Genomic DNA, 17,186 nt, shown 5'->3' on the forward strand with positions numbered 1-17,186 from the left:
TTTGTCATTTGCCTTCGATGATCCCTGATCTAAATCCGATTGAACATCCGTGGAGGGGACTAAAGCAAGCAGTCTGGAGTAATGCACCTACTCTACTGGAAACCGTTGGATTCGTTTGCTCGCAAGAAGTCTCATTCCAGAAAATGTTTGATTGGAGTGAGCGCCACAAATGTTTGTGAAAAAAAAAAAGTTGAGGGTCCCGTCATGATATTTTCCAGGACAATTTCATTAGTTTGTGTTGACTAAGACAATGTCAAATAATTATGTTAGCCCACAAAAAGAGCAATGCAAGGTTTTCATGACTGCAGTACATTTTGAGCAATTTCAGCAGTCTTTAGAATATCTTATTTATGATTATGTTTGACAGTTTAAGCCAAGGCCTTTCTTTCTTTCGAGGAAGGACACCCACAATTTTGTCCGTGTGTGAATGCAAAAATGTGTGTACGTGTGTGTATGTGTTTGTGGTGGGCTTTTGACTTGGGGGACCCTGGAAGTGATGGGTCATAAAAGTTTATATAAACATAGACTAAGAAGTAGTCAGGCACGCTCACTCATCTTGCTGCTGGACACCACAACAATGGAAATCATACACGTGAAATCTTGATGGCAAGCTTGGTGCAGGGATCCCAGCAGTGCAGAGCTCCAAACTTGTTAATGTCTTTACCCGATATTAAGGACAGGGGTAAAAAAAATACGAGGATAAAGTGCAGGGTTGTTTGTGAAAAGAGAGACAGAAAGGAAACAGTGTCGCTCGAGAGGAAGAGAAATTGTAGTTGAAGGAAGGAAAATACATTCTACACGAGGTCATACATCTCATATGGCATGAGGGGTTAGACAAAGGTGCTCTGGGGGAACCCCCTCCATGACTAAGTTGAAGGCAGAAAAAGGAAGAGCCCCATTTGAGCAAGTTCCTCCACTTCCTCTTCCTCCACCTTTGACTCACCCTTTCAGTTGCTGAACACTTCGAAGAGTATTTTTAAAGTGGATGCAGTTAGCCGTGGGGGTGAGAATATGAACAAAGCTATTCATTTTTAGTATGAAATGACTAGTCTGTGAAACAAAATGTGTGTGATTTCCACCCCTTTTCTGTTTCATCTTTGAGAGTTCCTTTGAAAGAAGTAGACAGAGAAACTAAAACATCTTAAATTGACAAGAGCCTTCATCTGAGGTGGTTCTGAGGCTACTATTTATTCAATCACGCATAATTTCCGCTCGCTGTGTTTGACACTCTTCTAACTCGGTGACAATTGCACTTTTGAGAGGTTGTTTTCTTCTACTTATTTATTTATGCATAGACAAAGACAACTATATTAGTCAGTCATTTGAATTTACTTTCATTTTGTCTTAACTTACTTTTTGTACTTACTGTATGTTTGTTTTTTCCATAATTAATGAACAAGGATGACCCGAAGTGGCTTTATGGGTTAAATCAGGGCATTTATAGACATGTAAATGTATATCTTTAATTATCTCTGTCACCTTATTATTCTTATTAAATTCATCCATCCATCCATCCATCCATCAATTTTCTGATCCCCTTTATCCTTACAAGGGTCGCAAGGGGTGCTGGAGCCTTTCCCAGCTGTCTTCGGCCAGTAGGCAGGGGACACCTCTGAACTGACTGCCAGCCAATCGCAGGGCACATATAGACAAACAATCATCCACGTTCACACTCAAACCTCGGGACAATTTTGAGTGTTCCATTAACCTGCCGCGCATGCTTTTGGGATGTGGGAGGAAACTGGAGTAAAAGCCACGCAGGCACGGGGAGAACATGCAAACTCCATACAGGAAGGCCGGACCTGGAATCGACCCCGGCACCTCTGCACTGTGAGATGACAGACCGCTGTAAACCAGCAGGTCGCCCTTATTCTTAAATATTTGATCAATTAATCTATTCACAATTTATAGACTTCCAAATAATGAGATCCATTAAGATAGTTATTGCAGAATATGCAAGTGTAGTGTACGTACATTGTAATCTTCAACTCATTTGTAAACCAAAACAAAACCATGATTGTACTGTATATTTCAACATGTCTTGAATTTTTTTTAACCTAATGTTTATAGTAATCTCAAGTGGTGCTTTAGATGAATGTCCAATCAAGGAAATTCATGAAAAGTATTATTTTATATTTCTGCATGATACACAAAGAAGAAAATGTTTTTTTGTCAACATCAACAAATTGCATGTGCAAGTGTCACTCCCAGACAGACAGGGGTCAATTGACTAGCAGCAGCAGATGAAAATTAGAGAACAGGGTCAAATGTCACAAATCGTGGCCTAAGACAGACTAAGCCGAAGAAAGTCGTCAAACATGCCATGGTAGTGATTCATTCCTTAACTTGTGGCAAGTGCCAGTGAACCGGCTATGGAAACTTCAACAAATGTAAATATGCTTTGGGTAAAATTATAATGGCCTAATGTACAACACATGTGGCTCAATGGCAAGTCCTGCTGTATTTAGATGGGGAGAATTGAAAGAAGAAGAAGAATTGTGAAGGGAGAGGAGAATGGCACATTTAAAAGAGACATTAAGAGAGTGAGATGAGGTATTTACTGGCAATGTGGTAATTATGTACAGTACTGGTCACTGCGACTCACCCTGGGCCTTCTCTACGAACACCACCTTTGAATCAGGGAGGAAATTGAGACCACTCAGCACCATCATTTTGCCTCCATTTGCAGGGTAGCTGTCCACACTCTGCTTCTCCACCAAGGGAAGCTCCTGCGCTGAGCGCTGGGCTGTAGATGGAAAACAGGCAAATCTGGCATGAGGCAAAATATAAATTTGCACAGAGGCGGACTCCGCAACTTTTGTAGACCCGAACAAGTGGGTGCAGCATGGCACATTTTAAAAAAGGGCAATTTAGCTCCGTTGTGGGTGTGAACACAGCTGACTTGATTCACTGGCAATTAAAGCAGTTTATTTCATTCCCTGAAAATGCCGCTCGCATGAGATACGCTGATCGTCTTTGACATGACGGAAGAAGAAAATGATAGGCTCATGTCCCGCAGTGGGTCAAGGGGCGCACAGTATGTTTGTAAGGAACTGCAAGCAGACCTCGTTCAGATGACGAAGTTGGCTAGATAGATCACAGATCTGTGAAGTGGACATTTGGGGAATGTCTTTAACCTTGAACGTAAATCTGTGTATCGCCACCACCCCACTTCTCACATTCCATGGCTGTGCGGCTTTGAGGGGGATGATTTTAAACATACAGTATGTAAGAGAGACATCATCTTCTCACTTGGAATTTACATGTCTACGTGTGGCCAGAGAATATACGGTCTATAAAATAAATCAATCTCAGCAATGATTTAGAGGGTTTAATCCAGGCTGTTGTTATATTTATGAATGAAATGCAATGGCATTCAGCAAACATGTTGGCAGAGCTCAGAATCAGGCTTCCTGTGCACCAATAAAATTAAAGAACTTTGACCTGATGCGGCAGGTATAAAGCTTCGTCTACTTGCAATCACCCAAATATCAGGTGTGTTTGGCGTATGTCAAAGTAAATGCCCTCATTACGCTGGAATGCCCTACATAGTGCAGACAGATGAACAGAATTCCCAAACAAGCACATCAAGACTTGTGTAGGCACCAAAATGAAGATACACTGGAGCGCAACTGTATTGTCTACGAAGATAGAGCCTTTGGTCTCATCAATGTACTTTAAATAATACATTACTTACAAACCTTGATCATTCAATAACCTCCGATCAACCTTATATCCTTCGTCTACTCTTTTCAAATTGACAAATATCTCCTGAAAACTTGGACCTTTTTGTTAACAATGCGTCCTATTGTGCCTGGCACAATTCTAGCGCATATTGCAGTCTAACTCTAATCAATGGGTGGAGTTTTCTTTCTTTTAGTATCTTCCTAGACTTTACATAGGTAGATTTGGGTGTAAAAAGGGCGTTTTCGATTCCAGCTCCGGCCTCCCTGTGTGGAGTTTGCATGTTCTCCCGGGCCTGCGTGGGTTTTCTCTGGGTGCTCCGGTTTCCTCCCACATTCGAAAAACATGCATGGCAGTCGTTTGACAGCTCTAATATATATATATATATATATATATATATATATATATATATATATATATATATTATATATACTTTTTTTCTGGCCAATCCTAGCAGCATCCCTCATTTGGATAAAAATGAGGGCATGAACAGAACATCTTCGCAGTGGTCCTCACGTGTGCCAGAAATATAGACAGACATGAAAAGCAGAGACCTCAGCATTGTCTTTCTCATCCAACAGAAATGAGTAGATTTATTTTGCCGCTCATTAAATACACACTGAAACAAGCATTTCTGGTCTAGCCACTTTCGATTAGTGCTTAAAAATAAAAGCATCTTTTTTCAATCTCATCTCAACAGTCCAAGCGCAGTACGCCTGAGAACGCCATGCTTGAAATTGCGGAAACAGAAATAGACTTGCTGGGGTCCGTGCATGACATCAGCAGGTAAACTGAAATATCTCCCCTTGTGGACGATCTAGTTGGCCATGCATGTGACATGTGAATCCCTTGCACCCTTGATCCTAAGCCTAACTATGACCCCAACCATAATCCCTACTCCCCTCACAATAGTTATATGGTTGCTATTGAAGTTAATTTTTCAAAGAGAATTACACTTAATTCACTGGATGGATTTCTACGGTGATTCAGAGGGACTGACCCATGCTGGGTCCATATTTATGAATTAATTGGATGACTTCCACCACACACGTCCACAAAGCACCAAATCTGTCTGCCTGCACCTTGATCAAAAACACGAAAATCATGTTACACCCCCTATGCACACAGTTACACTTGCTTTTTGCAGGTGTAAAATCTTGCCTAGTTTTGTAACCAAATTTGCAGATGTGCTGGGGGTGTGGCAGGAATGCTCAATGAGGCGTAACGCGTCGAGTAAACACAGTGAAGTGGACCATTTGCCCTGGCACGAAAATGAGAATGCGCCTGTCTGTTGAGTGCAGACTACTTTCAATGATCAAATTGTCAGATGAGTCAGGGGCGAGGCAACCGCATGTGCCGGTTTGTCCGGAGTTTTCAAAGTATGGTTGCTAAAATAGAAAGAGTTAACCTAATGGGATTTGAGCCAATTCCCCACTAATAAGACAGAAAGGCCAGCTACCATTATATGAAAAATAAGAGAGACCAATTCCATTGTTAGCTAATAGGAACATTAACATTCCTGATGTTTAGTCATGATGAAATTAATCATCATGACTAAATTTTCTCAGAACCATAATCCTATATCTTTACATTCTCACTGTCTAAATTTAACTGTCTCCACTGTATGCTAATAAAATAGCTTACGGCATATGGAGCATGAATGACAAAGGAAAGGAACTGTGCCTCGACACCATCTCTCTCTCTCTCTCTCTCTCTCTCTCTCTCTCTCTCTCTTTATATATATATCGGATGGTGACTAAGAGAGGAAAGGTAGTCCGCACTGAAGGGGTCTCACTCCCTGAAGGAACAATAGCAGACATTGAGGACAACTACAAGTACCTTGGTATACCACAAGCCAATGGCAACCTCGAACTGGCAACAAGGAAAGCGGCTACGGCCAAATACCTCCAGCGAGTGAGGCAAGTCCTAAGAAGCCAGCTCAATGGCAAGAATAAGACCCGGGCAATAAACATGCCCTGCCAGTGATCAGATACCCTGCAGGAATAATAAGGTGGTTAAAGGAAGAGATTCAGACCACAGACGTTAAGACCCGAAAGCTCCTAACCATGCATGGATGGTTCCATCCCAAATCCAGCACCCTGAGACTGTACGCAAGCCGAAGGAGGCCGGGGACTAGTGAGTGTGAGAGCCACTGTCCAGGATGAAACATCCAAGCTCCATGAATACATCAAGGAGAAGGCTCCAACGGATGACGTACTCAGAGAATGTCTCAGACAATGGGGAACAGAAGATGTGGCGCTGGAAGAGGACCATCATGGGAGGACAAGCCCCTACACGGGATGTACCACCGGACCATAACTGAAGTGGCTGATCTCAAGAAGTCCTATCAGTTGCTAGAGAGGGCTGGCCTGAAGGACAGCACAGAGGCACTCATCCTGGCTGCTCAGGAGCAGGCCTTGAGCACCAGAGCCATCGAGGCCCAGATATACCACACCAGACAAGACCCAAGGTGTAGGTTGTGCAAAGAGGCACCTGAGACGATCCAACACATAACTGCAGGGTGTAAGATGCTGGCAGGGAAAGCCTACATGGAACGCCATAACCAGGTGGCTGGCATAGTCTACCGAAACATCTGTGCGGAGTATGGACTGGAAACCCCAAGGTCAAAATGGAGAATGACACAGCGAAGATCCTGTGGGACTTCCAGATCCAGACTGACAAGATGGTAATGGCGAACCAACCAGATATCGTGATCATAGATAAAGGGCAGAGGAAAGCCGTTGTAGTGGATGTAGCGGTCCCAAGTGATGGAAACATCAGGAAGAAGGAACATAAGAAACTCGAGAAATACCAAGGGCTCAGAAAGGAGCTGACGAGAGCCTGGAAGGCAAAGGTGACAGTCGTGCCTGTGGTGGTCGGAGCACTCGGGGCAGTGACCCCCAAACTAGATGAGTGGTTGCAACAGATCCCTGGAACAACATCCGACATCTCAGTCCAGAAATGTGCAGTGCTGGGAACAGCAAGGATACTGTGCAGAACCCTCATGCTTCCTGGGAGGACCTGAGCTGAATGAGGGACGGACACCACCCGAGGGGTGAGATGAGGATTTTTTTTTTTTATATATATGCATACATACCCACCCAACACACACACACACACGTACATACATATATGCTCCTAATCATTTAATACAAATGGAGATAGATAACATATGTCTAGCATTGCATATCTATTACCTTGGCAAATTGCTTTGATGATTGAAAACTTATTGGGAGCAGATGCTCGAGAAAATTGATGCTTCGTGTATTGTAACCATTTGATGCCACTTTTAAGTGAGTGCAAAGCCGAGCGAAAGGCTTGTCATTGAGTGTTTGAGAGAGACTTAGGGTAGTAATACTTACAACACTCGATGGGGTTAGAGGAAGCTTGTAAGGACACGGTCCTGCCATTGGGCTGGTTGATGTGTACTCGGAACACCAACCGTACTCGGGTGTTTTTACGTCCAATGTCTGTTTCCCCTTTGCGAAGCTCAATGTCTGAGTTGCGCAGCTTTAGGATGCCTGCACAATCAATTCTGGGGAAAATAAAAACCACATAATGGTATAATTCAGCAGCATTTAAAAGACAGCACCACAGAGAAATTGTGGGCTTTTCTTGTGTGTCTTTTTATGCTTCTTGCAACTAAGAAAACAACATATATTTGTCTGCTAAAAAAAAAAGGTTGAGCTGAGCTTTCCAACCTAAACTCTGAGCAGTAAAAAGTTTCCCCACTGAAGCAACAGTACTTAAGTCACCATTGGAAGTCAATTAGAGCATGGCCATGACATTGTTAATCAAAGAAACATGTCAAATCTCAGTTTTTAGGCTCTCACTACAGTATATCCTTTACACTAAAGTAGGCCGAACACTTCTTACTACTTACTCGCCTCAACAACATAGCAAATTGTTACTTAATGCAATATACTGCATGTACAGCATATACCTTTGATGGTAGATGTCTACTTGTGTCACGTTAATAAAAATGCATCACATTCTTAGTAACATATGCCAGGCCTCATTTTAATTCATGTTGTATGGCTCGCATTTGTCACTCTGTGCTGGAATATTTGGCAGCTGTTTATCTCATGAGATGTCAACACCGTGTACTTATTTCACCAAGGAAAGAGTATACCTCTTGAGTAAAAATAAATATGTATCTAAACTTTTGTGCTCTACCTAGACATATGTACAGTGTCTCTCATATGAAATTCTGCGTTTGGAGCTAAAGCAATTTTCAAGATGGTATAGAGAACTGTGATTTGTTTGTTTATTCCAAAATTGGGATTACCCGTCATAAAGTGGAAAGTGAAATATTTGATAGTGGAAGAAGGTAACTTACATAGCCCTCATGTTGTTTTCGGGAAGCAGAGGGATCTCCAGAATTTTGGTGTTGGATTGCAGAACTTCATGACTGGCAGTGGAGACGGTTTTGCCAGTGATGCGATGGACCTGGTAAAAGGCATGTGGTCGTAGGAGGCGGTCGTCTGCGGTCCCTATAAACAGCTGCAGGGTGAGTGGCTCACTTTCCATGTAGCCATAAAGCTGCCGGGACAACAAAGGAGTCGAGTAAGAGCCAACACCATGGTTTATTAAGCAGTTTCTCATTTAGGCGTGTGTGTGTGTGTGTGTGTACACACGCATGCACACATATATCCAGAGATATACAGCATCAAGCTTGTTGAGCAGTTTGAAAAGGACTGTTGACTTTTTGGTCAATGGCAGATAAATTACTGCAGCCACTTTAATTTCAGCACCAAGGATCATTTTCCGGCTGCTTAAGGTAACACAATTATATAATTTAGCCGAGAGTATAATGGCACAGAAATCTGAACAGATATGCTGGGCTGCAAATTTTAGAAGACAACTGATACTTTATGAGGGATTTCTGACCAGACCAAAATCTGGATTTGTACTGGAATCCAGCTGTCTTCTGCAGACCTCCCAGGATATGCTCAGTCTTTACACTTCAGTGTTTATGCAGTGCTATAAGCAGATGTTGGGGGCTTGCGGGGAGATAAACAATATATGTTGACTTAAGATTTCAGAAAAGTCGATTTGATACACCAAAGATCTATTAGGTTGGATACTTGACTGTATGGATTCGACTGTGAATGATCATATCGTCAAAACCAAGGCTCAGCAAGCCATGGCCATCTGACTAAATCACACTAATTGGTCAATTACCCCAGCAAACACCAGCACATCACCTCAGCCCAATTTTCTTTGAGCTCAGTACGAGTGAAAACAGCAGTACTGTCGAAAGGAATAAAAGACCCCGGTTGTTTTTCTAATGGACTGAGTCACCGAACAAAATAAATACCACATGTAACCTGTGACACGAGCAGATTAATGTGTTTATAATTAGTTTTGAAAGTGCATGGATAAGGTCTGAGGATAAGGAAAGCGGGCAGAGAACCAAAGAGGTACAGTATGTCACTTGACATTTGTAGAAATTAGTGCTGCATTGGCAAACTACTGTATGTTTTTGCAAATGAGAGCACAGGCTTGAAGTTTCTTTTTTTTTCCAGACAAAACGTTGGTATTTTCGAAAAGAAGATGAAATGTATGCCATTGCGCTACATATGAGCTCATGCATTCAGAACGTTCACTTTAGTAGCAATAACACACTTTAAATTTTTAATTCACATATCTAACGTAGATTCCTGACTAGACCGCTAGCTTGTTTTATTTTTTTTTTTAAATCTACCAAAATAAAATCAATCTCAACAAAAGTCAATTTGAGGTTGACTGGATTTGGTCTGTAATTTAGAATAATAAACACCGGTAAATTTGTGTGGACTGTGACAAGGCAGATCTAAAGGCTTTTCTTTGTAATCCACAATCACGATTTATATGTAGAAAAAGTGTGGTTGATGAATTATTCGACAGGTTAAAAAGTAGCTCTAGCAGTTAACCAAATATTTGTTTGTTTCAATTCTGAAGGAGAGGAAAAGGCACGAGCAAAATAAAGAGTCTAAAGAGTCCTATTTCTACTGTAGTTTTTCTCCCCCACCCTGAACTGAGGGTCTCTCGCAGCTGTCTCAACCTGTGAGCAAGTCACACATGAAAGTCATCAGTGAGTTAGGCGGAGGTCAGAAGCTTCTTGAAGTCTTACCATCTCAAGGGACCAATTCATTTATGAGGTGATCTCACCACCAGACCATTTTTTGGCTTGTTATATTTTACTTACGGTGCCACAAGTAGAAATTATCCATGCTACTAGTTACTTATATTGACTCTTGAGAGCACAATGGCTGATGTTACAAATCTGGTGGATGACAGCATTGACTTTAAGGATTTAATATAATCCAGGCAATCATGGCACAAAGCTATTTTTTAATATTTTGGTGACCTCCAACCATTACCTCAGCTGCCACGTGGCTATATGGAGGAAAGCAGTATGGGGAAACAGGGTATTAAGTTGGAGCGTGGTTCTTTATCCCCTCACTCATCTTATGGTAGCACACAAAGATGGTGATGTCCCCCATTGAATTCTTATGTGCTCAATGAGTAGAGGAAATGATTCATGAGCTCAGGTAGTCCTTTCTGGTGACACCAGACCTCTCACTGGCACCCCTCAATCCAACTTCGAACTATCTCTTTAACATATGTGCTGCTCTGACCCTCTCCCCATGCTACCAAGATGTCCCTTCTTGCCACACCTCAGTGATGCTCATTCAAACACTGGAGTAGAGTGCACAACTTCCTCATGTTGCACAATTCCCAAGGGTGGTGCTTTTAACTTTGAGTGTGGTCGATCACTGTGGCTTCCCTGAAAAATGTGAAGGTTGACCAGATGAGTGCTGCAATTTCTTTTTGGGTTTTTTTATGCCCGTTATAAATCTGAACGGAGGCTTGATTTGCAGATTTCCCAACCTCTGCATCTGTGTCAGCTATAGCAAACCCCGTACTTCAAGTGAGTTTGGCTGAGCAACTTGTCAACTGGAAACATTGTGGAAAGGGCAGGTGATGCATTAATTGTGTAATTGGATGCAGCTGTATTGTCTGGATCAGTTGTGATGATGTGGAGGGGTGTCAAGCTGAAAGGGGAGAAGAAGGTACACCCCTAGTGACTTCCCATTTTTCATCCCTTCGTGAGCCACTGCCGAGCTCTTCTACCTTTTAAAAATTCATCAGAAAAAGGACTCTAAATTCTTGGTGTCAATTGTTCAATATTTGTATAGCTTTAAAATTACTGTCTGGAGAATGACACGCGTCCAGCCTTATTGACTGTGAAAACACTATGCAGGCCTGCAGAGGCAGACTTCTGGAGAACAGACATGACTTGAAGAAGTACACGTGGCGCAGAGATTTGGGAAAGAAAAAAGAAGATCAGTAGCAGCAGCAAAACACCCCTCCTTTGGCAGGGGAAGGGGAGGAGAAACAGAAGGGTGGATTCAGACCTTTCGACAATATCACATCTGCCTTTCTGCCAGATGCTGACAGTGAAGCAACAAGCGTTTGCTGAATCTAGTTTAATCTATGCACATCACAACTCTCCTTTCTCTCGAAAATTACTCCAACATCGCAATTCTCTACTGCTTAACGACTTGATTCACGCTCTATGTGATCCTTAAATGTGGTGTTATGCTGAAAATTGCTTGGAATATTATAACAACGGTTACAGTATTGACAACATTTTCCTGTTCAGGGCTGTACGAGAGCTAAAACTGCTTTGGGGCAAAAGGAAAACACCAGTAACATTATGAATTTACAAAGAATTGTGCTTCCTGCAAAATCATGAATATGTGAACAACTACATTATCAGTAGCCATTGCGGTTGGGTTTGTGTTCAGTGTTAAACTGGGTGTCACTGCATTTTTGCGTCAGCACAAGTCTTGTCTCGGCTGTTTCGAACTGTGTTGTGCCTCTATGGGACATGGCGTCGCCTCACCCCTGATTCATCCAACAATTTGATCACAGATAGTAGTAGTCTGTGCTCGCTATAAGAAGTGGTGCATTGTCATTCTTGTGCGGGAGAGTCTAGTTCAGTGTGTTTGTGAATTTGGGTATTACTTCTGCACCCCGTTACATCTCATCATAAATTACGGTTTAAAAAAGTACCGGTAAACTAAATTTTTGCCTAACTAAAGGAGTGTCTATTGTGGGTAATTGTGTTCTGTCAGCGGATTTCATTCATAAATATGACCTCAGTTTGGGAAAATCCCCAAAGATTGTTTGTAGAAATCATTTCATTGAACATTTTTTAAAAATCATTTTCATCTTGAACATTTTTAAAGCATGCCCGTCACGATTAGGGGGTAGGGGATGTCACACACGGATGCACAGTAGTGCATGTGCAAGGCGGTCTGCATCTGCCTACATCACATGCATCATCCTCAAAGGGGGATCTTGCAGTTTACCAGCCAATGTCATTCCCACTGGGAATGAAAATAGGACCCCAACAGTTCCGATTTTATTTCCAGGCACAATGAACCCCCTTCTTTGCTGGGGATTTGATTCAAGGTGTTCTGGGATGAGATAGAGCCTATCTCAGCTGTCTTTGAGTGAAAGGTGGTGTACGCATTGGACCGATCGGCAGCTATTCATTCAGCACATTTCAACAACCATTCACATTTATAGACCTACTGTATGGAGAATTTAGTCTTTCATGAACCTAACACACGTGTTTTTGGAATGAGGAAGGAAGTACCTGGAGAAAGCCCATGCCGGCACAGGATTCGCACCATGTCACGTATCGCCATATAGTCCAAATCTAACTTTTAAGCGATATTACACAGCCCAAATGGTTAACTAAGATTTTATTTCTTCATTTCACAGTGGAATAAATACCACTTTTGATATTAAATGAGAACGGTGACTTAGAACTCCAACAACACAATGGCATTGAACCAAAGCCTGGCATATATCAAACAAAGGTGGCATTCCATCTAAAAAAAAAGAAAAAATAAAGACAAATCACCCATTGTATATTGTACTGAGTATTTCTTTGGGACATTACACAGAAAGTGACGGATCCAAGGTGGGATTGCATGTGCAGAGGACCTAACACATGTTTAACTGAGCCCTTTCATGTAGCAGTGGTGGAAAACATCCTGCAAATGTGATGTGTATTACATATATGTTCAGAAGAAGGGAGATGGGTATCAAGTCATGCACATGTTAATAGGGATGATGGCCACATCCTGTTGAAATTACACCGTGTCTGTTGCTGCTTTAGACTAAATGAGAGAGCGAGTGAGGTTGTGTGTACTTGTGACTGAGGAAGGTAGAAAGCCCTATAGGCCTGTCATTATCCTGTACGACACAGCCATATGCAGGATTGTCCTCTATGTTAGGGTTAATACTTCACAGGTGTTATTGTCTTTTGTTACTAAGGGACTGTTCAATGTCTGTGTATTTCCTGATGGAACATGAGCCTGAAAGCTCATGTTCCATCAGAACCCCAAGCTTCATCTTCATCAGAACCCGCATTTTAAATCAGAGATGCTTCGCAATGAAAACAATTCATAGTGCATTAGTTCCCCCCATTGTTTCCCTCTGGACAAAAATACCTCATTCAATGTCAGAGAGATATAGGTAAACCAGGTTGTTGGTTTACCAAATCACAGCTTTGAAAATCATTTTGTGGACTTTTGGCATATTTGTGGTAGAATAAGGGATCGGTTGGAAAACTATGATAGGAGCCAATAGATTACTGTAGACCCTCTCAATGCCGCAATGGTCGGCTGCTGTAAATAAAGTGAAAAAGCAGCCGTGGGTGTAAAAAAAAACTCCCAATCATGAGGTTATGAATATCATATTGGAGTCAGAAGGACAGAGTGCGAGTACAGAATACATTTCAACATTTCGGAATGGTTCCAATTGAGTTGCAATTGAGACCCAGAAAAAGCAGCAATTGGGCAGTGAGTTATACCATATAGTTCAAAGGATCATTTCAGTCACCCCGCTCAACCGTGCCCCCATAAATACAGTATATGTTCACCTGCAATCACAAAAATGTGTCTGAAATTACATCCAAAAACTTTGAATGTGAACTAGACTGTGTAAAACTAGTGATGAAGCTCCCTCTCTCTCGCCCGCCCCACCCCAAAAAAGTAAGTGTGAATCCTCCACATGCTTCCCTGCATATTACCTTTGTGTCTACTTGAGTGTCAGCCCTTATTATTGGAATTTCGATCACAGCAAAACATGCCTGCTTGGTTTGGGACGTGTCACCAACAACAACAGTTCAGCATTTCCACTTGAATGAATTGAATGTATTGCACTATACAAACGCCGTATACCACAATGATTCTTTTTTTTTTTTTAATCTAGCTGCTTTTTCACCTGCCACTGCTTTCCAACACACACCACCACTGACAGTGTGAGTGTCTGTATGTGTATGTGTGTGTCTGTGCGTGTGCGTGTGCGTGTGTGTGTGTGTACCCATGAGCTTGACTGAGCTTCAGTGCAGGGTGTCCTGCTTGTGTAGGTTTGGGAAATGGTTGGAGTATGAGCAGTGCAAAAGGAGTGACATTCTCAACTCCCTCTGAGAGGGGGGCAGTCCGAAGTAACTCTTTACCACAAACATCCCCCCTGCCTCTACGACTACCACCATGCTCAGTTAACCTCAGCGCCACCAAGGCCCTAATCAGCAGGATACAGAGCATCTCCAGAGGCAGCCGAAACGAGGCTCAGCTGCGCTGATTCCCTCTGCTCCGTCTCATTCTTTCTACTGGGTCTTTTGCACACACACTTCCTTGGCTGCTTCCTCCACCCGTGCCCCTGTGTCATTATTGACTTATTCTCCTTGACTGCACCTCACCCATCCACTGCCTGCCACTCATGGGCACTGGGGAATTTGACATGTCATACCTTTCATGACTACAACAACACAACTCAATTCACATTAAATAAAACCGGAAAACTGAAAAATAAGACATTGTACCTCTTAGTACTCTCTGAATATACTCTCTCTATAATCAGAGCTTATTGCTCATGCACGGGTAATGAATTTTCCAAGGGGTCACATGAGATACTGGAACGCTTGACTTGGACCATGTCGATATGCAGTCTCATTTGTGTGAAATAGTAATTGAGTGAATTTCTATAAAGCAATGGGGTGGTTGACTGGTTAGCACATCCCCCTCACAGTGCAGAGGTGCAGAGTTCGATTCCCGCTTTGCGGCCTTGCTGTGTGGAGTTTGCATATCCTCCCCATGCCTGTGTGGGCTTTCTCCGGGTCCTCCGGTTTTCTCCCACATTCCAAAACCATGCATGGCAGGTCAATGGAACACGCTAAATTGTCCCTCGGTGTGAGTATGGCCATGAATATGAGTTGGATGTCTACGTGTACCCTGCGATTGGATGGCAACCAGTTCAGGGTGTACCCCGCCTTCTGCCCAAAGACAGCTGGAATAGGCTCCAGCACGCCCACAACCCTTGCAAGAATCAGCATATTAGTAAATGGAGGGATGTATATAAAGCGATATATTGTCTTATTTAATTAAGATGCTCCTGCTGTAGATATGGTATACACTGCGGTCTTATGATTAAGAAAGATGTATTTTAAACCAAATTCTAATCAGTCATTGGATGGACAAACCTCAATTTTCGAACGTCTCTGTTCTTCACCAAATTGGTTTTCGACCAGAAAATTTTAGATTTCTACACCTCGGATTACGACCGAAAACCGGTTTTCGACAAAGCAATCCCGAATACGCCACGACTCCTCTCAGCTTCCTTACACTTCCTCGTGTCGCGCTCATTGTGAGCAGACATTTTTGTTGTGATATACGCAAAGCTGACTGTTTTTTTTTGTTATTTCTGCATAGTGTATTGACCCCTAATCATGGGCTAATAAAATAGTTTCGGATTTCAAACAAATCGCTTTTGGAAGTGCCTTCTGGAATGGATTTTTGTCAAAAACCAAGGTATGACTGTACTGTATACATAAAAACAGGGCGACCCCTGACCAAATTGGGACCGCAAGCGAAATAAAAATAAAAAATAAAAATTATTAAAAAGGTAACCACTTCGCTTTTGTGATTTGTGTCTGCTCATCTTTTTCTGAATAAATCGCCATTTTAAACCTTTGAATCCATCCATCCATTATCTGTACAGTTTAATCCAGTCTTGGCTCATAACCCTTTTTAACTGTAGTGTAAAGAAATGTCAGACAAAGTATTGTTTCTTTGTGACCACCTTATGATAACCAAAATGCCCACACGGTGTGATGAGAATGAGAGAAGCTCTGTGCTCCGATGTTGGCGATACTAATGTGCTCCATAAGTGTTTGCCAAGCACAACGGTGATGGTCCTGATCTATGCTAATTGAGTCAGTATGAACATTTTCAGCAATAAATTGAAACTTACTGAAATTGAATTCAAGCACAACTTCAAAACTTGCAGATTTCCTCAACAGTGGATGGTGGAAAAGTGACTCTGCAAAATTCACGTGCAATTAATGGCCATGATGAATGCATGTAAATATTGTGTGTCTGTGTGTGTGTGTGTGTGTGTGTGTGTCCAAAAAACTGTATTCCACAAAAACAAAAGAAACAAACAAACACAAAAACAGGTTGGCTCTACCCCAAATATTTAAAAATACAGAAAATACTGAAAACAAATCCAAAAACGTATCCATCTGCGAATGATGAACAAGTATGCAAGGTTCCACTGTGTATAGAAACGGCCACCCTAGTAACCTCACAAAAATCAAAGTATTGCAAATCGCACAAATTAATATTAATATTTAAAAGATCCAGAAGAAAATCCAATCCAAATTTATTAAAATGTTTAAGCCTTACAACCATGCACAACATAAATGTACAATTATTATTATTATTATTATTAGTAGTAGTAGTAGTATTCTTTTTACTTATTATTATGACTACTATCATTATTTTTAAATCTGTCTCTGCATCTACTCTGTGATAGTTAGCTTTCACTTAGGTTTCTGATCAGTATTACCGCATTACCGGACATTTGCAATTATTGGTCATTTTGTGGACAGTACTTTGTACCTGCGTTCATAGATTTGAAATGTGCTTTTGTTTTGGTTATTTTTGTTGTTGTTGTTTTGCTTTTGTAGTAGATGGAGCCCTAATACCTGTGACTCATTCTGTCTGTTCTGGCACTGCTTGGCCAGTGAATATGATTCAAATTGTGATTTCAATCTTCCGTGTGGAGCAGAATGTGGCAACATCACTTAGAGTCGCTTCCAATAGAGAAACCCTATTATTTGTTGTTCCCTGTTATTTTCTGTCTTATTTTAATGTAGCTGTAATGACAAGCACACATATATTGTCTTTGGTTACTGTGATGATCACAGCCATTGTTGCATTCATCCAATCAGGCATTCTGACCTGATAATTTATTTGTCATGTGTGTTGCGGCCACCAAAATGGGCCCACCCCAAAAACAGATTTAAATTCCATATCACGGAGAACATTGTCACATGACTTAACCACAATAGCCAATCGTTATGTATCCAAGCTTGCTTTTGGACAAAAAAAGTGATCAGTTTGTCCCTGCGAATGCAGCTATTCTGTAGCATG

The 17,186-nt window shown here is 41.7% G+C and overlaps 1 protein-coding gene across 5 annotated transcripts in view; it reads right to left on the reverse strand.

The window, feature by feature from the left end:
* Positions 1–17,186, reverse strand: part of LOC127600253 (nuclear factor of activated T-cells, cytoplasmic 1-like) — a 67,959-nt gene that overhangs the window by 44,690 nt on the left and 6,083 nt on the right. For all 5 annotated transcript variants that reach the window (XM_052064676.1, XM_052064675.1, XM_052064674.1 and 2 more), the window contains 3 exons: positions 8,024–8,226; positions 7,047–7,219; positions 2,606–2,746 (listed from right to left, as the gene is read on the reverse strand). In XM_052064676.1, the coding sequence (XP_051920636.1) occupies positions 2,606–2,746; positions 7,047–7,219; positions 8,024–8,226 (517 nt within the window). The remainder of the gene's footprint in view (positions 1–2,605; positions 2,747–7,046; positions 7,220–8,023; positions 8,227–17,186) is intronic.

The sequence above is a fragment of the Hippocampus zosterae genome, chromosome 5 (assembly GCF_025434085.1).
Source record: "Hippocampus zosterae strain Florida chromosome 5, ASM2543408v3, whole genome shotgun sequence".
NCBI classification, from domain to species: Eukaryota; Metazoa; Chordata; class Actinopteri; order Syngnathiformes; family Syngnathidae; genus Hippocampus; species Hippocampus zosterae.